The sequence below is a fragment of the Phoxinus phoxinus genome (genome assembly GCF_949152265.1).
Source record: "Phoxinus phoxinus genome assembly, chromosome: 14".
In the NCBI taxonomy this organism is placed as follows: domain Eukaryota; kingdom Metazoa; phylum Chordata; class Actinopteri; order Cypriniformes; family Leuciscidae; genus Phoxinus; species Phoxinus phoxinus.
The window spans coordinates 22,560,049-22,582,879 of NC_136889.1; the positions used below are offsets into that span (position 1 = coordinate 22,560,049).

The following is a 22,831-nucleotide window of genomic DNA, read 5'->3' on the forward strand; positions in this document are numbered from 1 at the left end:
AACTGGGTTTTGGACTTTCTTAGTAGAGATGTAACCTCCCATCCTCACATGAGCTCAAGCACAGTAACACCACAGGGCTGCTGTCTCAGTCCAAAACTCATTAGCCACCGTCCACTTATCCAGGCCTATGGAGGACTTGTGGAAAGCATCCTCACAAACTTGTTCTTTCATGTTGACTTTTTTAAATGTTGACTCAAGCTTTGCTAAAAAAAAATCCTATGTAGGCTACTTGTACTAGCTGTACTGGTACAAATGGCAAATACAACTTCAGCAATGTAAGATTTCAGAGCTCTATTGGAGGGGTGGATGGTGAATAATGGCTTCAGATGACATGCAACAAACCACTGTTATGGTAGCCTACTTTTATTTCGTTTAGAGTCATTGGTATATTTTGTTCTCTAGATGGCAGTGTTCACTTGATCTCAGAATATAGAGAACACTGACACCATTTAAATATTGCACTCTGCAGTTATTTTATTAGTACAGATATACTGTTATAGGTTTATTCATATTTTAAATAGTTTTTTTACTTTTAGATATACAGTTTAATTTGAGTTTTTCTATTCGTTTTTTAAAAAGTCTATGTAGTTCTTACTATATTTTCAGTTTTATACAGTTAAACTGAATGAATATAAGAAATAAATATGAGAAATGTTGTCTTAGCTGAAATAAAAGTAATGAAAGTATAGTCTAAAGAAAATGTATTTTTTTTAATGGTTTTATTTTCAGTTAACTATTATAGCCCTAGTACTTTTTAAATAAAATGTAGAACTTAATTGCCAGAAACATCATAATTAGTCATCAGGAATAATCCCGTGTAATATACATGTTTTCTTTCGTCTATTTAGCTCCTAGTGTTTTTTTGCTGCATGTGGCCTCTTGAAACCAGCTGATCTTTGGAATGCGGGGGTCACCATGGAAACCTTAAAGACCTGAATGAAAGCAGGCTGTTGAGCAGCACCCCCCCCAGTTCTCTGGACGGTGCTGCGGGATGATGTCATGCGGTTGAGAAACAGAGGGAACAGTGGGAGATGACCTGGGCCGAGAGAAAGCCAGAGATCGAAGGTCATGCGAATATGATCAGAGCAGGGGTCAGCGACTGAAGACAGCACACCGCTTTTTTTCCTGAAGACTCTTAAGAGGCTGAAATGGTCCAGACAGCGGACAGCTTTTTTTTGCACAATGAATGCAGAGAATAATCCCTAACGGCCTGTCATGACCTCTAACAGACCCCTAATTACCCCCCACACAACACTCAGCACAGCTCATATTAAACTCCTATTTTCTTGGCGAAATGTCAATCACTTGAAATCTTTGATTTGACTGTTTGAGTCATTATTCTGCTGTATGATCAGATGTTTGGGTGGATAATAATGGGAATAATAATGGTCTCCGCTGCCCTGAATTAATGTAATCTCAGACAGGTTGATGCTGATCTTGATTAGTAATCTGCTTGTTATGGATTTAATCTGACCCAGGCAGGTTGAATGTTGTTAACCAAAGAAGAGGAACCTTGCAGAAGTAAAGAAAAAGGAAGACGGCCAAGATGTGAGGACGATCTCCTATTTCTGCACTATTGTAGGTTATGTTGGCACAATTCAGTTAAATCATGCTCTGCACTCTCACAATATTCCACTATAACCATAATTTCATCCAAAATAATGCATTTACTGCAGATATTGTTGTTGTAAATCATAATATGGAGTTTCCTTCAAGCAATGCAAAGTTTCAGAATCTTGTTAGTTAGTTTGTTTGAAAATATTAAGAAGGTTTCAGGATCTTATTATTTATTTGGTCAAATGTTTTATTATCTTTGTTATAATTTTTTTATTTGTTATGATTGTGGTAGGAATGTTTCAGGATCCATGTGGTTTCAGGATCCATGTCAGGTTTTAATCTCATAGTCCTGAAATAATAAAATTATTACGACTATTTTTACGACTAACAAGGTTTCAAGATCCTTGTTTTATTTTCATGAGAAGAAAGTTTTAATGATCCATATAAAATTTCCATGTAGCCTAATTGTTTGTTTGTTTGACTGAGAATGGTGTCTAAATAACACGTTGCTGCAGTTTTACTGAATAAAAACAATAATTATCAACTTTTGGAAACTTTTGGTTCCATTGGGAATTTTTGTTCCTCATAATGCGTTTTACACTACAAGGGTCTTCATGCATGACCAATAAACAAGCTCGTAGTACAACCAAGAGTAGCCTAATTAATGCATTTTACACTTTAAACTTTAATGCATTCTTCCATTGGAGCAACAAAAAGCATAGTAAGATACAGTGGACACATTCCCACATTACACAGAGTATTGTTGTGTATCAATTTGAAGGATGGTCATACATATTCATGAATGGGCGGAGGGGGATTCTGTGTTATATGTTTTCACCACAGACAATCAGAGTTTTATAGTTTTCCCTCACTATTACATTTTTACCGTGCATTGATTATTTTTGACGACAAAATGACACGTATTTTAGACAGTAGTGATGTATGTATAAGTTCATCGCGCGGTGTAATGAAGCCACCCCCCTCGCAGTGGTAATTTGGTTTAGTCTGATCTACTGCTCCGTTTCTCTCATCAGTCAGTCAGTCAGTGAGCGCGCGCGCGTGTGTTTATGTGAGTTCTACTATAACAGCATCAGCCCTCAAAACAAACATACCCTCGGGATTTTAATAGAAGGTAAGTGTTTTTCCCACATCTTCTAAAATGATTCATTTGTATTTGAAAGTCTAATGGACTAGTACGTATATTTAAGGGGGGGGGGGGGGGGTTTGAGAAAAAATGTGTTAATTAGTTTTTTTTTTTGACGGGTTTTCCCTTCTGCAATATTTCTAAAGTATTCCACAACCAGTCCTTATTTTCTGGTCGTTTTTCACGTAGCCTATTACGTTTTTTCCCCTTCGTAATAGTCAATGAAGTTGATTTGCAAATTATTAGCCTACATTATTGATGTGTTTTTTATATATATAGCCTATATACAAATATAGCCTGTTAATACTAATTAATCTGATTTATTATCAAAACACTCCATCTTAAGCTTAATCTTCTGATCATTTTTCTCAATATATGAACTTTGTTGAACTTTCCATAGAGACCACTCCACTGTTTGTAATATAGAATTAGTGCAGAACCTTTGGTCAATTTTTCATTTAATATATTAATTATGTTATTCTAAATCTGGAAGTTAGACTGATTTCTGTGTTTCTGAATGATTTTGAAACAAACCTGCTATCTACAGTTACTTTCCCACCCATCAAGTTGCACTGCATGTTCTTTCATAAATGGTGAGATTGTGATGAACGAGGACTCTAGTACTGACATTGAGCTGGTTTTAATGCACAAGACTAAAAATGGTTCATATATGGGGGGGAAATATATATATATATATATATATATATATATATATATATATATATATATATATATATATATATATATATTCATCAAATGCAATTGAATCGAACTTCTTTTGTTGTGTGAACGGTTCAGAAAGGAAAGCAGTTTGGAATTTTAATTGCGGATATAACAGACTCACCCTCTGACAAGTCTAAACACGAATGCACATTCAACGGGCAGAGAGGTATGATGGTTCATGACTAGATGAGTGATTTTATTTCCCAGAGCCACAGGTGGGTGGAAAACCGGCTTTTGACTTGTCCTCGAATCCTAGTAGTTGTAGAAGCCTTGTGATTGGCATTGGGCAATAACTCAAGGTTTCTTGAGGAACTTCATTTAGCCTGAAGTGCCTGTTGTATTGCTTAAATACACCATCACTGGCCTCCATTTTTTCCTTGTCAAACGAGCTCATCGTGCAGTGCGACCTGTTACCCAGAGGCGTATCTGCATCTGTTTTCACTGGAATTGTTCTGTAATTGTCACACACAGTGCAGTGTCTGTACTGTATGTCTTCAGAGGTGTTCAGAGACACGACGGGAAGGAAAACTCCTTAAGCACATAGCCGCAGTCTGTTGTGTTTTTGGAACAGCGTGGTTGTGCTGAAGTTTTATTCTTGCTTTGAGGCTCAAGTGATCCTCCTTTATCAGTCCTTACAGAGTATAAGTGACTTTTTCAGTTTGAAAAATGCACTCTTGAAGATTGATTTACAGCTGTTGTTCTCAGAGAGCACGTGCACGTCTGAAAGTTTGGTGTTTTTGGTGGACGTAACTGACAATATTCAACTAAACAAACAAAATGAATCAAATCAAATTGAGAGAAAATGCATTTATTTACCCTAACATTTTCCATCATTTATTCACTTTGTTCCAAAACTGTTTGAGTTTCTTGTTTTCCATATATGTTCGAACACAAAAGAAGAAATTCTAAAGACTTTTCCATGCCTTTTTTCCTGCAACTGTTATAAACGTAAACCAAAGCTTTCAAGCTTCAAAAACAACGCAATAAGCCTGTGACTTGGTTGCTTTTTTGCAAGTCTTACGATTACTTATCGAACAGATGCTATTTAGTTATTCACTAAATTTCTCGATGTTAGTTCATGGGAATCGTAGGAATCATGCAATGAATCTGATTTTATCTGGTTCACAAAACCAGTCTGAATAAATTGGTGATGTGGTTCTTTGGTTACACTTTATTTTAAGGTGCCATTGTTACAGTGTAATTATATATTTACTGAGTAATATTAAGCAACTACATGTACTTACTATAAGGTTAGGGTAGGATTAGGATTTTGGTTGCATGAAATTATGCATAATTTAGCCTACTGTTATTACTATGTAACATAAGGACACTGTAAAATAAAGTGTTACCAGTTATTCATTTCAGCTGATTCGATTATTTGATCACACACTCCCAATTCCCACACAAAGTTGATGCTTTAGTTCAGCGTGCCCAATCCTGTTCCCGTAGAACTTTGTTCCCAGCAAAGTTCAGTTCCATCCCTGATCAAACACAACTGACCCAGCTAGCTGAGATCTTCACGAGCCCTTAATAATTGCAGACGGGTGTGTTGGATCAGGGTTGGATCTGAACCCTGCAGGCGGGAAGATCTCCAAGAAGATCGGGCACCCCTGCTTGATGCCCAGTACACATGGTATGATTTTGTGCTGTCCCAGATGAAAGATGACCAATTTCTGTGGTCTTGGCTCCTAAACAGTGGTTCTACTTCATACAGTGAGAGAGATTCAAAGACGGTCTTGCTACCAAAGATATTCTACGATAATTTTCTGACAGTGTCAGGAATTTAGCATGATCTTACTGTGTGTTTGCTGCTACGACCTACGTCTACTGACTAGCCAAAAAAACGGCAACATGAATGACGTATTGATCAACACAACATGGCGCTAAAACTTAAAACTGCTTGCCTCAAGCTCCATTTACAAAATTGGCATGCCAAGTTGGCTTCTTTTCCCTAGCCATGACCGCATCCATATTATCTTTTCACTTCCTCTTTTTTTCAGCAGACATGAAAACCACAATTGCCAAAGTGAGATTCATCTTGCTCTTTTTGTTTACCACTAGCGCATGCTGATTACGTTTTATTCTTCTGTACTAACTTGCGTCATAGTACGATTCAATAGAGTGGTGTGCAGGTGACTTCACTTTGTTGCCCAGCCGGCCGTTAGCATTACACTGGTTCCCATGATAAAAACCCAAAAGGATTTTCCCTCAGGCTTTTGTATTATCGCTAAAAACAAGCTCTGTCTGTGATCAACAAAAGTATATGAGATATGGCTATTTTCATAAATGGACATTTCACCCCTCTCCGTTTTCAAAAATAACATTGTGCACACCTGTCAGTTTTCAGAAAAGTGATTGAACACGAACCCGTGTATATGCCGTCAAGAGCATGCCAAACCAGTAGGTGGCAGTGTCACGAGAAGCTCAAGCCCACGTTAGCCAATCAGAATCCCGAAAATAGTCACATACTGTGACGTCTGCTGCCTAAAACTCTGTTTTTCTCAGTTTACATGCAAACGAAGTTTTCCAAAATCTCCACTCTGGCCGGAGTTTTTTAGAAAGAATCGTTTTTAGAGGCGAATTCTCTGTTTGCGTGTAAACGAAGGGCACAAATGAAGGGAAATGTCTCTGTTTTTCTAAATAACCATGTACGTGTAAACGGGGCCCGATACATGTTTTGTCCATCAAGATTATTATCACAGATTAACACAACTTTTATTAATTTTGAAGCCTATAAATGCAGTTGCCAGAAGTAAAAAGCTAAAGGTAGGCTATAAACAATCTACAGACCGGTCCCAGACTGTTTGAGTGAGAATAGTTTATAAGTGTCACGACACACACACGGGAAAAGGTAAAATCCAAGAGCAGTTTTATTGGGAAATCCGTACTCACAATCCAGCCAGGCAAATGGTCAAAATCCAGTAAATCAATAAGCCTTTTTCACACTTCCGGGTTTTGTGTTTCCGCTGCTCACCAACGCCGGGGTAAACTTACTTCCGGTGACAACAACAATGGCCGAGACCAAGAATAAGTGTTGCTGTAGCGTCAAGGAAAACCACATTTGGGATTCTGTTGTGCCACTCATCTTGTCAGGAAGCATCAAATCTGGCATAATTGCTGTTTTATGATTAATTACCAGGGACCAATGTTTCTTGAGGAGTAAATGTATACAATATATGTATAAATATAATAAAGGATAATCTAATAAATATGAGATATTTACACTTAGATTAATTTTTACAATAGTAGTGATACTTTAAATATTTAATGGTAACATAATTAAATAAATTGTTTTTATTTTTTTACTTTGTACTGTAACATTTGATCAAATGTATATTGTCATAGTTTATACTGTTTCCTGAAAATAATTTGACAGACACAATGAAATAGTTGACAACAAAATGCTTGTTTTAATAATAATTCATTAAAAACAAATGTCAACTCAGTTCTGTTGTTCATTTTTATTCACACAATATAAATACATATAGAATTAGTAAATGTGTATGCATATAATCACATATATTACACAAGATCAAATTAAAAAGATAAGCATGTATTCACCATTATGTACATAAATGTGGGTATATATACAATTATAAGAATAAATCCAAAGGTCAGAAAATGAACAGAAACTGTCCTGTTCATAACACTGAAAGATACACATTCATATAAACATTCAGCTCTGGCGGAAATCCGTTTACCCGGCGTGACGTAGTTTCCGGTTGCGTGTGAAAAAGGCGAATCCGAAGACATGAACAAGCAACAGGAACGGAAGTGTGGGGACATTAAACAAGGACTCCGTAACAAACACTAACACAGACAGGGCATATATACACACAGAACTAACAAGGTGCCTTGAAACAGCTGAGTGCAATTATCAGATAAGTGACAGAACAGAATGTTGGGAATTGTAGTCTAATGTGAAAGACACTGTGAGAACGAGGACCTCTAGTGATAACCCAGGGAAACACAACCAGACACTGTGACAATAAGACCACAATTATGAGCATAATGAGACTGTAAAAGCGGACTTACCTCAGCGTGATGACCCGACTGCCTCTGTAGTCCCATTTAGCCACTTGTTAGCAACCGCCTTTTCAAGACACGTTACAGCTTCGAAAAATCACGAATGGGTAATACTGATGTATTTTATGTCGTAGAATAAAACGTGAAAGTGTTTCAGCCTTTTAACCAAAATCCCATTAAAAAAAAATGCGTTTTGGCCTTCAAAGTGATGTCATACCTGCACCACTCTATACTGTAGGTGTCATCGTACACATATAGTTTAATGATCTAAAATGATTGCTAAAATCGCACAGATTGATTGATGTGTTTGTTGATGTGATACTGGTTCAAATGCATTCTTTTTTGAGGATTGAAACTGAAGCTTGTTATTTAATTGAACAGTGACTAGCACAGTCGTCATAATTGTGTTGTATTGACGGAAGGCAAACTGTAAAAAAATTCCTGTTAAATTTACCGTAAAAACTGGCAGCTGTGCCAGTTCACTGTAATTCACTGTAAAAAATGTTTCCAGTTTTACAGGATGCCTGTGTATTGTACAACGTATAACAGTTAGTGATATAATGCTAATATACCTTCTTAAATACCAAAATCTGCCCTTTTACCTTAAAATGTACTGATAACCACCACAATAATACAGGTGGCCCAATAGAAAGCCACATACTGATCAGAGTTCATTGTGAGCGGCTTGTTCATAAAACATGGTCAATACAGCGTCATACAGACAAAACACCATCAGGGTAACAGACATGACACTAGAATAATGCAAAAAATTTAATAACTGAATGTAACACAAAACACACTAATGTAACTGATTACAAAAACAAAAAAGGACAAAATTATTCATAAAAATTTAATCATATGTGATGTGTAATGCAGGGACTTCTGGGAATGTTTTTTTTTTTTTTTGTTACCATAAATTATATAATTCATAGTTTTTATTTGCAAAAAGACATAGCCTAAACGGACAATATTTTACAGTAAAATCACATGTAACGCGATGTTAAAAGTTTACAGTTTTTCACCGTATATGGTAAGGTATCTTGCAGTTAACCAATTTACTGGAGCATTTTTACAGTATTTTTTATTTTTTTTGCAGTGTTTAGAACTGTCATTTTATACTATTATAGTTTGTATTTTGATTTATATTTTTTTTATGTTTTGTTATTTAGGTTAATTTTTTTTGTTTTTTGTAATTTTAGAGCTTAAATTGATTTCAACTTTACTCAACTTAAACGTTTTGATTAATAACGTTTTTTTCTAATAGCTTTATTTCAATTCATTCTTTTATTTTTTAATTATTAGTTGTTGTTTTTTTTTGGTCAACAATAATATCCCTGGTTAGGAACAACATGAGGTTAAATAGATGACAGAATTTTCGTTTTTGGATGAACTGGTCTATTAAGAGGTCTTGCATTTGCCCACTCAGATCTAGACTGGCCCAGAGCAGAGGCCTCGAGACAGGTCACATTTAATCTGATTAATTGATTTAAAGATAAACTCCCATAAATCCCACCCAGTAGAGAATTTGTACCAACTGAATCTTTGGCAGGAGACATGTTTACTGGCAAACCCTCTCAAATTAGTGATTTTTTTTTTGACAATGTCTGGTGCTGATGTAAATATCAGGGCTCAACAATAAGTATGCCCCAGATGGTCTGAAGTTTGTTTCAAGGTGCTTACAGCTTTTGATGTGCTTGGGTTTGTTACCATTCATTCTTGTACATTTGTTTTTGTGGGATGTTTTAAACATTTTTGTGAGTTTCTGATTTAAAAATTCCACCACATAACTCAGGTGTTCAGTAAGAACATCATGTTTTGCAGCATATGCCATACAACAAAATTATGAATTTATAACTTTCATAGTTACATTATGGTTAAAACTCCAGCATGCTCCGATCAGGATTTTTGCAGCCGATACCGACTGCTGATTTCTAGACATCATGATCGGCCGATACGAATTCCGATCATTCAAGCTTTATATAAGTGATATTTACCGTAAGCTTTCTGTTGACTGTCACTGTTGTTAACCCCTTACACCCTAAAGGCATTTTTAATGATTTCATGTGATTTCAAATGGCATACTTAAAAATAATAACTTATAACTCTACAAAAAAAAAAAGAAAAACGATACATGGTGGTATTATAGGCTACTCGATAAAAAAACATATATTTTGTTATTATTCATGCTTGACATGACTGTTAGAAAAAAAAAATCAAGTGTGGGCTTGTTCACAGTTATTTGGATTTGAACCACGGTAGCCTTTTCATTAAAAGTCCAAAAACCTCTCCAAACAAGTGATCTGAGTGTTAGGCTATCTGAACATAAAAACTACTTACATGTGTAAACACAAAAGAATAAAGCATTACAATAGTAAATATAGCTGCAAGCAGCCATTACGGGGCCAAGCGCAAAAGCAGACAACGAGATATGCCTAAATGGCTGAAAGTGTGAGACAAACTGCAGCAAGGAGCAATTAAAGACATTTAAAGATGAATTTTGGCAAAATGGTTGAAAAATCACATACAATAACTAAAAGTATGATTATCACTTTCGACCAATAGGTGGCGCAGTTACGAAACTGATGTGATGTGGTCAGAGTGAAGTGACAATGACACATACAATGTTTGGTGTCAATATGTCAAGGCATTGCAGATATAAAGCCTGAATAGTCATTTTGGCATCATGCCTCAACTTTGCCACTGCGGTATACGAAAACGGTTTCGTCTATCGACACGAAATCCATAACTTTTACTCGGCACGGTCTAGAGATGACACGATCCGATTTTGGTGAAAATCGGACGTTCGGTCTAGGAGGAGTTCGAAAAAGTAGGTTTTAAAAGAAAATAAAGATGGCGGACAGGAAGTTTGGCTGACTATGGCAAAATTGGTATCTATGTTTTCAGCATAACCCAAGGAATCTATTGAGATCAGTGTCATTACTATAGGCAAATTTATTCAAAAGTTATTAGCATTTTTGGAAATTTCATTATAACTTTTGACCAAAAGGTGGCGCTGTCTCATACATTTTTGAGTACCTTTAGGGCGTTGTACTGATGACCCATACTGAGTTTCGTAACGATACGTTCATGCGTTCGTAAAATACAGCATTTTAGCACATAATTCAAAATGGCCGACAGCCAAAATGGCCGATATGGGAAAATTGAATATCAGTCAACTCAGCACGACGCCCTGAATCTAACGAGACCACTTTTGTGATTTTTGGACAAACCGTTCAGAAGTTATAAGCAAAAACATAAATTCTTCATATCTCCGGACCAGTAGGTGGCGCTGCGCCGAAACGCAGCATGTAGCCTCAGGTCATGCTTGTGACGACATGTACCAAATTTGGTCTGAATCCGATAAAGCGTTGTGGAGATACGGCCTTACGTCTGTTTTCGCAAGCGCTACGTAAAATTTATTTGCGCGGTATTCGAGAACGGTAATTCGAATCGACTTGAATTCCATAACTTTTTGTCGGCACTGCCTGAAGATGATCTGGTGCAATTTTGGTGAGAATCGGACAAACCGTCTAGGACGAGTTCGAAAAAGTAGGTTTTTCGGAAAATTCAAAATGGCGGGAAAACTATTATGACGGAAAATGACGTCATATGGTCCAGTCGAATCGTCGTGAGCTCAGGAATCAGAGGAAAAAAGAATTTTGTTTCTAGCCCTTGTGGTTCAAAAGTTATTAGCATAAACATGAGTGAAACTTTGGACAGCTGGTGGCGCTAGAGGGAATGAGTTGGAGACTCCAAATTTGCTATGGTGATAGTTCAGGCTGTCCTCTATCACTGTGCCAATTTGTATAAGTTTCCCGCAAACGGTTCTATAGGCTGCCATAGACGCCCAGTCGGAAGAAAAAGAAGAAAAAGAAAAAGAAGAATAAGAACGGGAACAGATACAATAGGTGCCCGCACCTTCAGTGCTTGGCCCCTAATAAGTACATAATAAGTAACAAGTAATAAGATCCTGGTTGATGAGTGATGATCTTCCAGCGCTGTTTCAGCAGTGTGCTCCTGTTCTTTGGCTCCAGCTGTAAAACAGTGTCCGATTGGTCTCGACACTGTCCCTACCCTCCATACCAGAGATCCTAATACTAGCTAATGTTTCATGAAGGTACAAAGCAGAACGTGGTGCAAAAGCCTCATCTGTCTACTGTTTACATGCGCTTCGGTGGCAACTTTTTACGGTTTTATGTCATCAGATTGCGATCGGTTCATGAGATCGACCGCGTGTGTGTGTGTGTGTGTGTGTGTGTAATATTTAGTGTACATTTTCTGTAAATAAAAAGTTGTGTAAATTATGTTGGTCAATTTTGAACTAACACAAAGGAGAGATAGTGCTTCTGTTAATTGATCAAAATAATTCCAAATTATACGTTGGCCTGGACGATACATTATGGTCTATTTATACATTTATTGTGTCTATTATATTTGACTTCATTACACCTTTGAAATGACATCATTAGAGGTGTGTAGTTAGTGTAATGTTTGTTTGTTGTCAGTAAGTCAAAAGTGTATTGCTTCTGTGAAACACAAAAGGAGATTTAAGGCAGAACAAATCATTCACTGTCATTGTGTGGAGAGAAAAAGGAAGAAATAAAAGAAAAGGTGACTGTTCCTCTGCCTAACATTCCTTTAGTGTTCCACAGAAGAAAAAGTCAAACAGGTTTGGAACGACATTAGGGTATAGCCTGGGAAAACCCTGATGAACTTCCGGAACATTTGAGATTTGCTCTGCAAGTCTGTCTGGCCAAGAGCCCATTCAAGCCCATTTCCAATTTTTCCAAATCGAGGCGATCACAAACGTTGAGGCGGGCTTTACACGATGACGATAGCGCTGATTGGTTTTTAGGTCTATCCAATTGCGCCCAGAGGCATTTGAGCGACGTCCGTTGGTGACGCCACTTTGGAAATATGTGCTGTGAATGAACCTTCCCCAGACCCACTCTCAGTTACAACTGGTGTCAACCAGGCTAACATTAGGTGAATAAAGGACAGACTATTTTTGGGTGAACTATCCATTTATTTCACTTTTAGGAAGACAAAAATCTGTTTTTTTTTTATTTCACCCGATGCCATGTATAGAATGAGACAAAATCCATGAATCAAACTAAAGAAGTCAAGACTAGCAGCTGTATTCCCCTGAGGCTGTAGCGTTTAACAGTAGCCTAGTTGATGTGTCCTGATTCACAGGTGTGACTGTCATGCTCTGAATCACCTGAAGGTAAAACGTGCCCCTGTAAACCCAGCGTGAGAGAGAAACTGCACAATAACAGCCAATGGCTAATGAATATGGAGAGATTTATGTATACAGTTGGGACATATAGTATACATTAATACTATATATGATATATTTGAACTTGAGACCAGTTGCTTTAAAGTAATCACAAAAATGCATGGTTTAAAAAAATATATTTTGCATAATTTCTTTACAGATGCCAATTGGTTGGATATGCAATCTATTGCAATTACATTCATACATTTTAAGTTTGACTTTAAATGTCTAAATACATTTTTGTGCCCAGTATACCATTCTGCATTGTCGAATGGGAGCAAATTGACAACTGTTTTTGTAGGGTTAGTTTTGTATCCGGAGCACAATGTTGAGGTTTTTTTCGGTTCAGTAAAAACTCGGAGCAGGTGGAATTTGCCAAATAATGTGAGGAATGCGGCGGTGGCCTGTAATGTTTTCACAGGTGAGCTTATCTACGCTGTGAAACTCACTATAGCAGGAAAAGTGAAGGTCCACAAACACGATAACATCGTCCAATAATATTCACTACAGGATCTGCGAGACTCATTGTTTACAAGTTTGGCGTTAATTTAATTATTACATAATTGCATGTTTATGTAATCTGACTTGACTGTGCGGATTGTGCAATGTAATGAGCTTTTATTGCATGGCTGAAGTGGGGGTCAAGTTTGCATGAAATATGAGAGCAGGACAAAACCCTCATATTCAACATTTCTGGACAGTCTAGACATTTGAATTACCTCAGTGTTTCGTTTTTTGCCTTGTTTTGTGTCAAAAAATAGGAGAACATTAGCAGCAGATATTTCATCATAGAGCTAATTCTTCTGTTATATTGTTAGTTTTGTTTTGCTTGTTAGTAGTGCTACTGCTTTGGACATGATTTATATCTGAAATCATGCAGTTTGTTGATGAGAGGTGTGCTTTTACTTGTCAAGGCAATCTAACGGAATATTTTTACCGGTCAGACGATAACATGGCCATACAAGTCCCATAGACTTTCATTGCCATATCAGAATATCATTGTTGCGGTAACTCTGTAGAAACCACATAGCAACTTGCAATACAATAGCAACCGTATAGCAAACCCCAAGTTAAGTTTGTTTGTTTACTTTTTCAGATATTCAAAATGAAGGAGCCAATACCTGTGAGCAAAGCATCTTGAAGAAAAAGAGGCCAGTGTGTGTGTGCGTGCATGTGTGTACGTAGATGAGATTTCATAGGCCATGTCTGTCCCTGCCAAGCAAGAGAGGACAGTGTGCGTCCTTCTTCCCACCAAGGAGACATTGGACATCACAGTGGGGGTAAATAAGCTCTAGTACTAGTTCTTATTTTGATTTGGATCATGTCTTCCTCATGTTTGCATGTGAATCTGTCATTGACCTATGCACTAGGATTTTTAAGAAAGAAATGACCTAATCAAGGCTTTGTATTGTAATATGCTGTACAGAATATGAAATGTGCACAGGTGTATTTATTATAGTCAAATGTGTGCATTCAGAGTCAGAACTATCCATTTCAAAATAATGTTTTTGTACCAGATTCGCTGTCAAATCAGTTTTTCTTTTCTTCCAAGCTGAAAGCAACAGGTCAAGAAGTGTTTCAACGAGTCTGCGAGCTTCTCGGGGTTAAAGAGCTGCACTACTTTGGATTGACTTTAGTTAAAAGTAAGGATTGATGCTTTCCAGTTAAAGTGTATGTCAGTCTCAGTGGAAATGTGTATTTGTGTTCTACGTACTGCAAATGAAAAATGTGACCCAAGTAGAGTCATTAACTGAATGCTTTCAAATGCAAAAGCTTAGTTTTTGCCCATTCTAGCAATGGATATAATGCATCTTAATGACAGTCTCCTGACGGGTTAAACACCCTAACTTGCTTTTATTCCCAGGGAAATATAAATGAAATCGGTTTAAAACTAATTTGGCATCTAATATTTTTCCAGTTGTTTTGCAATTCCATTCAGACTTTCTCTATTAAGATCGAATCATTCAGTCTCTTTTTGCTCCTCTTTTTCAAGCCCTTATTCAAAAAGCCTCGTTCCATTTTCTTGAATACCTTTTTATGATTTTGTGTCACTCTCCTCTCGGACAAGAGTGTCTTTGTTTTTGTGTATTTGAGGGCCGGTGACCCCTGAGGCCTGAAACCGAGCTATATTAACTTTAAGCCTGGAATTCACCATGATTCACCAGTTCAGGGCTGAGAGGCAGCGGGAGAGAGCAATAGAAATTGGCTGAGCATTTAGCAGGGTCACAACCTTGTTGAGATGAACCTGAGCTAGAGAGACAATGAGTCAGAACGAGTTTGAGTCATGTGGCGTCGGGGGAGTTAGCAGTCATGAAGGATGGATAAACGGAATGGAATGTGAACTTGCGCTCGTTCGCCTTTCTTACCTATGAAAACATTGTTTAAGTTTAACTTAACACGGATACTCTGAATTCTCGTAATTTATAATTTAAATAAATAAAATAATTAATCATTTAAATATGTATTTAAACCAAAAAAAAAGTATCAAATATATATTTCGATTATATTCATAATCATTCATAATAAAACAAATATTGAGGACAATAATAGAATATAAATATATTCAGGATAATTTATGCTACAAAATATTTTGGTAACACTTTACAATTAATTTCATTTTATGTATTAACTGACATGAACTTTCCAAATTTGCTACTGTATTTGTTTATCTTTGTCAACGTTAACTAATAAAAAACCCAGCTGTTCATTGTTTATGTTAGTTCACTGTGCATTAATGTTAACAAATACAACAACTTTTAATTTTATTAATGTATTAGCAAATGCTGAAATTAACATTAACAAAGATTAATACATGCTAAAGAAGTGCAGTTCATTATACGTTCATGTTAACCAATGAAGTTAACTAATACTAACTAATGAAACGTGATACCAATATTTTTTAAATAAAATACTTACTTATTTTACAAATATATTAAATAATAATAATAATACATGTTCTTTATAATAATACATATAACTGTATGTAATGTTAACAAATTAAAATTTAGTGTAAAGTGTTATCATCAGTGCATTGATATTGTACATTTCAGTGTCAAAATATTTGATAATGTATGTGAGCTAGATTTCTACGTACACATTCCTACAAATACTAATGAGGTCACATTGGCAAATTGAATAAATCACACCGACTACTTGAATGCAAAGGATGTGCTAGAAATGTTGGTTCTTAACTCTTTGAAAAAATAAATAAACCATTGATTCATTAGTCTTAGCTAAATCTCCTTTTCATTTTTCCATTGTGACATTTATTTGAACCATCTTAATTCCATTCTTGCACAAGCTCCCCTTTAGAAGTGTTTACACGATTTGGTACTCAAAGCGCTGGAATTCTTTTGCAATCGCGATTGCTTTGGCATGAGACTGCTAGTTTTTACTGTGGTAAGTTTTGTCTGCGGTTAGGGCTGTTGCATACCGGGCCGCGCGTTCACCAACGGCTGAACGGGTCTTTTCATTCCAGTCGTCTCCCTAATTGAGGTCATTGTTGGGCAGATTTCATGCATGAATTCATGATGCCATTGTTTGCACGGCGAGAGCATTTACGCTTGTTTCCTGTGTGTCCTTTCTGGGCTGTTTTAGACAATGAGCACATCTTTCTGGACTTGGAAGAGAAACTTGCCAAGTATTTCCCCAAGGAGTGGAAACAGGACTCAGGGAAGGTGAGCATATCACGGTCCTGCTCCTAAATGGACATCATTTACTCTGAAATTCTGAAATTTCAATGCATGTCTATTAATACCAAGAATTAGTGTAAAAAAAGCACCGGAAAGTATCAGGTCCCATGGCAATACCATCATGGTATTCTTGCAAGTACCTTGTTCCCTCAATGTGCTGTGACATTACCATCTGTTTCCATCACGTTATTACTGTACCATTTGCTCCATGTTCCCTGTGGTCATCAGGGCGGTTACTGTAAAGATAAACACTAGTCGGCCATTCGGGATGTGGGAGTGACTTCATAATGAGGGGGTTGCCACAGTAACCTAGTCAAGCCTGTTCTTTCTCTCGGCAGGGGTCGCTGAGGAGGTCAATCCCTCCCCTGCTCTGTCTGAAGGTCCAGTACTATGTGGAGAATGGCAGACTCATCTGGTAAGACACAGGCTTAGAGATTCCCCAACGTTTGAAGGGAGGAACCCTCTCCTTGGCCTCTTTCCTTCATTAGGTTTAATCCACCAGGGGGTGAGGCCAGTTTGAGTGGGCTTGTGATCTTGGCTTTTATGCGGTTTGTCTTTGAAAGCTTTTTTTATTATTATTAGGCTAGGGTAGAGCAAGTTCCCCCCCCTCATTTGGGTGTGGTGTAATTGAAAACTGCTCATAATGAAACTGAATTTAGCTTTAGGTTTTATTTCATGTGGAAAATGGCAATGGGGAGGATTCTGAAGACAGTGTGGATAGTCTTTTATTAAATTCATCTTTAAATGAATTTGTATGTGTCATATTTAGTCTTGCATGCTTATATTGAAGGGATTGTTCTCCCAAAGATTTGTAATCTTGAACTACCGTTCAAGTGTAGGGTAGGGTTGGTAAGATTTCTTTACATATTTTTGAAAGAAGTCTTTTATGCTCACCAAGGCAGCATTTATTGAATAAAAAACTCTGTTTATTACTGTTTAATATTATTACAATTTAAAATGACAAATGTAACTGTTTTTTATTTGAATGTATTTTAAATGGTTTTTTATTCCTGTGATGGCAAAATCTTCAGTGTCACATGATCCTTCAGAAATCATTTTAATATTCTGATAACATTCCAAAGATTCTTTGATGAATGAAAAGTAGCAAACATCTTAGAAATCGTTTGTAACATTATAAATGTCTTTACTGTCACTTTTGATCAACTTTGATCATCAATGTCTCCTTGCTGAATACAAGTATTAATTTCTTGCAAAAAATTTGAATGGTAGTGTATATTAGTGGTTTATCAGTTTCAGTGTGGTATTTCTTTTTTATAAGATTGACCATTATATTGATTACTGACCATCAGTAGAAATTTTATATTATTAATTAATATAAAGTATACCATTTTTTTCCACCATGTTGTCAAAATACTAACCCCTTAGCCAACTAACCATCTTTTCTGCTGTATAATGCTTGATTTTACTGCATTTTTAGCTTGTGATGTCTCTTATATATTTTTTTTATATATATATATGATATACAGTATAACATTCATCATAATATCAGTTATCTATGACGTAAAAATAATTATTGCTAAAACAAATGAATATCTGATGTTGTTCAGTTGGTTATTGTGTGGTTTATTTGTTTTCTTCCTTTTTTCCTCTGTTCTCAGTGAGCGTAAAGCGAGAAAACTGTACTACTATGACCTGCGGGAACGTGTCCTGCGCTCAGAATGCAGACAGCAGGAGGAAGTGTATTTCCAGCTGGCAGGATACGCCTTACAGGCCGAACGCTCTGACCACCTCAGTCACGGACACGCTATGTATTTCCAGCCCAAAGAATACTTCCCACCCTGGGTAAATCTTCATTAGAGCGTATAACGTACAATCACATACATTTGCATTCAAGCAGGTGGTGGGTACTTAGCTTTTAAGTGTAGTAAGCATATGTTGTATTATGGATGCTGGCATGCTGATGTCCCACCAGGCTTCTTAATTAAAAAACTTTTTAACAAGCAAGAATTTCTTGGACAACCCGCTTCACCTGAAAGACCATGCTGGTTGACAAGCATTTTTTATGACAAGCACCAACATTTTCATGTTGTTTTTTTACAGCAGGGGTTTGATTAAAGTTTTTGTAAAACTAATAAAGCATGGTGAGAGCCCACGCTCGTTTCATAATCACGCATGACCCGTTTCTGATCTCTTACAGATAATTGCGAAGCGTGGCATCGACTACCTGCTGTGTCACGGGCCCAAGGTTCATAAAGAGCTGTGGGGGATGTCCTCTCGTGACGCTATCCTGCACTTTATCAGAGAATCCTGCCGTCTGGAGGATGTCCCAGTCACCTTTTATCGCCTACAGAAGGTCAGAGGTCATGCATGGTTATCAGAATGTCTTGCTGTAGGTCAAGACCTTCTCAGCTGTGGTATGCAGGGAGGATTTGAAAAATATCTTCATCGAAGTGGAGGTTAAAAAGTGAAGTCATTTCTGTACTGCTAGTGGAACCAAAGGAATTGCAGTGTGCTTGTTTGAGTGATATTGCAACATTATCTCAAGATTTGTGAGTTTGGGGCAGAACTGCCTGTTCATCCAAGCAATGTAAAACCAAGAGGAAAACTGTTTGATAGAAGTTATTGGTTTTGCAATTCCAATTTTTAATTTGCAATTAAAGGGGCATAAATGATACATTATGAACTGTGAAAATACACTATACACTACCATAAAAAAAAAAAAAAAAAAAAGAAAGAAATGAGTACTTTTATTATGGTTTCCAAAAAAATATTAAGAAGCACAACTGTTTGTTTTTTTACATTGATAACAATAAGAAATGTTTCTTGAGCAGAAAATCAGCATTTTAGAATGATTTCTAAAGGATCATGTAGTAGTAGTAGTAGTAAATGTTAAAATATATTAAAAATATTTCATAATTTTATATTTGACTGTTTTTACTGTAATTTAGCCTTGGTGAGCATAAGATACATCTTTTAAAAATGTAAAACAAATCTTACTGACCCTAAACTATAAAAGTAGTCTACAATAAATATATGAGAATATTTGTTATTTCATATTAGAATATATAATTATATAGATTTGACTAATTTTTATTCATATTTAATATAAACACTTTTTAATACTTGGTTTAATTATTGATATTTTATAATATTTATAGTATGTTCATTATTCTTTTGTGTTTTGATGTGTGTTAATGTCTCTTTCCTGAAGGACAAGAAAGAAGAGAAAGGCTCAGCACTCCTTGGACTGACTCTCCGAGGAATGCAAGTGTATCAGGTGTGCTTTTGTCAATGCATGTGGCGCTTAAGTGTGTTCGCTATGCAGCATTCACATGATTTTATCGTTGGAGGTCATTTAGTGGCTGTATTTTGAATGTAACTGCCTATGCGTTCTTGCACACTAACCATTTCTAACCACAAATGAGATGTTTTAACAGTAAAAAATAAGATATCATTCTGATTTGACAAAGTTTTGTCACTAAAATCAGGGGAACAACCTGTATATAAATGGCAGCAGTGCAAAAAAACTGGACGCACCATTTCAGCAGTGTTTGTTGCACGTCACCTGAAATGGTTTACAAAAATTTTGGACCTCTCTTTGCTGCAAAACACATGTGAATGCCCTGCTTTGTTGTGCATCATTCTGTGATTCATTGCAGTCCTGTGTTTTCTCTTTGAGCCGGTGCCAATCACAATGATAGAGCTCTCCAGATAGGCCTGACTGGAATGCATATATTTGACGGTTCAGTCCATAAACAGGGATTTGGAGTGCATGCCTTTCCCTTGAATCCTCTGATCTGCCTGCTAAAGCGTCTGGGGTTGGATTAAACTAAGGGCCCTGTGTTTAAGAGATCAAAGACCCAGTGTGTTGAGGCCCTGACCCCAACCTTTAAATGGGCTCCCCTTCTGCTTTGATAAAGAAAAAAAACAGGATTTATATTAAACGTCTTTTTCACACTGCCAAATAAGCCTATATTATATGATCTTACACATTCAGCTCATAGTGGGAGGTTAGTGTATAAATGTTTGTATATTTGTGGCAAGTAGGGTTGGTAGATCTCACGCTATTGGTCAGAAAGTTTTATTTTCAAAAAATTGCTGGGACCAAATATTTTTTGTTGTAATAGAATAACAATTTATACAATTCTATAAAAAGAGTATTTGTACTAGAGGGTTGCACAGTCTACCGTAGTCAAGGGACACGTTTAATGCTGCCATGATTTGTGACGCTTTAAGCTTGACATCGACAAGTCGCTGATCATGGCCTATAGAGGGCGCAACAGGATAATAAATCTTTGAAGTCCACTTTTACTTCCAATAGTTAAAATGACAAATAAATGCATGATATGATTATACCATCTGAATGCTCAAAATTGATTGGGTGAATGCACGTTTTAATTGTAGCTTGTACACTTAAGTTTGCGTTCTAAACCAGGGGCGGTTTCTTCATTAGGGCGATTGTGCGACGCACCACCAAAGTGTGAAAGGGACGGATTTTTTCAATCCCATTCACATTAACCACAGAGTTACACTAGCCGTCACTGTTGTTCTGCCTCTAGATATAGTCCAATCAGCGTCAAGTCACGTTCTGTGGACCACCGCCTCTTTTTGGGCGATTTCTCTGTGTTCCCATAGACTTCCATACAAATTTTTTTTTTTTCGAACTGCAGGCACTGCAATGCATTCTCTATGGGTTCCGGGAGGGCTCGCCCTAACGTGCTTTCTTCATCATACGTAACCCTAACTTGTGCAGCGATTGGTGGGAACAAATACACCTCTATTAATACTCCTTAAGCTGTAGTGACACCCAATACATTTCTCAGTGCATAACTTACATTATGGACATATTCTCCATCTGTAAATGTTAGAAAATCAAGCAAATATTTCCATTTTTCTGTCAGGAGTTGACGGGCCATTTGAAAGCTAAACTTACATGTACATGAACGAGCGCCACCGATGCTGAAAATGGATCGGGTGAATGCACGGTTTAGTTGTAGCTTATTGTACACTTAAGTTTGCGTTCTAAACTAATTTAGTCTAAAAAGAAACATTCAGTTGCACAAAAATATATTGACAATACTGTTCTGTGACTTATCAATAAAATTAGAAGCTTAGAAACTATGCTGCCAGGTATAATTAATTCACACACAATCGCTCTCTCTTACTAATGCATATATACATGTAATCTCTACTTTATCTTTACCTGATTTAAAATGAGCAGAAATCTGAGAGAAATATAACGACCCAAAGGCAAAAGAACTAAGCTGTTATGTGTCATATCACAAGGCGTTTGAGGCTGAACTCGAGGTCCAGGCTTATTTGTTCATCCATGACGTCATTAGCGACTAGTCGACGTCGACTCAACTTTAATCACATAAATGTCTATTTAACAAATATCTCAAGTCGTTCAACCCCTAATGTGTACTAAACATTAAATCAGTGTTTTTACTGAGTACTAAAATAATCAGCATTGAAATCATAAGGAACCTGAACCATTTAGTGAAATCAGAATCTGAGCCATTTCATTTTCTTACAATTCTCATTCTTGTTTTTGCCGTTGTTTGTGTTTTATTTTGCAGGAGGTGAACAATGTGCGTGATCTTCTGTATGATTTCCCCTGGTTTCACGTGGGAAGACTCACCTTTCTGGTAACATTTAATGTTTCATTATTATGGATTGTGCTTGAACATCTGCTCTGATGTTAAAAGTTACTTTACGTATACAGAGTTCTCTCTTCTGCTCTCTGCACAGGGGAAGAAGTTTGAGATCCAGCCGGACGGTTTGCCCTCGGCGAGGAAGCTGGTGTACTACACGGGTTCGGCTTTCCGTTCTCGACATCTGCTGCTGCATCTGAGCTCCTGTCACCGATTGTATCTCAGCTTGCAACCTTCGCTCAAACACCTGCGCCAGCTAGAGGAGACAGAGGGTGTGTGTCCACGCAATATTCTTCTCACTCATTAGAATTAACAGAACGATATTGTCCGCTGTTGTGGAAATCTAATAGTTATCTTTATAGTTATCGTTCTTGGTCAGGTTTTTGTTTTTCAGGATGTCCAAGATTATTCTCACAAAAAACATTAGTCACATTTTCAGTCTTTGACACATATTCAGACCAAGAATATGAAGCATTTTTAGGTTCATAAATGAGGTTTTGCATTGCGACAGTATTTATTTTAATTATTTCCCTAATTGACATCACTGTAGTACATCTGGAGTCTGAACTTTTTACTTTTCGTGTGTGTGTGTGTGTGTGTGTGTGTGTGTTAGCATTCTCATTACTGTAGTACATTAATTGTATGTATTTATTTTTGTTTGTTGCAATACGGTACCATAACACATAATTACTCCACAATTTTAATAATGTCTTTATTTTCTTTTTCACATTTCACAGTAAAATAATGTCATAATATAAAAAAAATCTCAATGGACGTGGAAAATAGGTTTGGGAAG

General features: G+C 36.8%; 1 protein-coding gene across 1 annotated transcript in view; it reads left to right on the forward strand.

Annotated features, from left to right (window-relative positions):
- Positions 1-2,574: 2,574 nt before the first annotated feature.
- LOC307011091 (FERM domain-containing protein 6) overlaps positions 2,575-22,831 on the forward strand; it is a 29,224-nt gene continuing 8,967 nt past the window's right edge. Inside the window, exons 1-10 of the mRNA XM_079636416.1 lie at positions 2,575-2,689; positions 13,825-14,008; positions 14,281-14,371; positions 16,326-16,405; positions 16,759-16,835; positions 18,040-18,223; positions 18,579-18,734; positions 19,593-19,658; positions 21,961-22,029; positions 22,133-22,307. Of these exons, the coding sequence (XP_079492542.1) occupies positions 13,931-14,008; positions 14,281-14,371; positions 16,326-16,405; positions 16,759-16,835; positions 18,040-18,223; positions 18,579-18,734; positions 19,593-19,658; positions 21,961-22,029; positions 22,133-22,307 (976 nt within the window). The 5' untranslated portion in view covers positions 2,575-2,689; positions 13,825-13,930. The remainder of the gene's footprint in view (positions 2,690-13,824; positions 14,009-14,280; positions 14,372-16,325; positions 16,406-16,758; positions 16,836-18,039; positions 18,224-18,578; positions 18,735-19,592; positions 19,659-21,960; positions 22,030-22,132; positions 22,308-22,831) is intronic.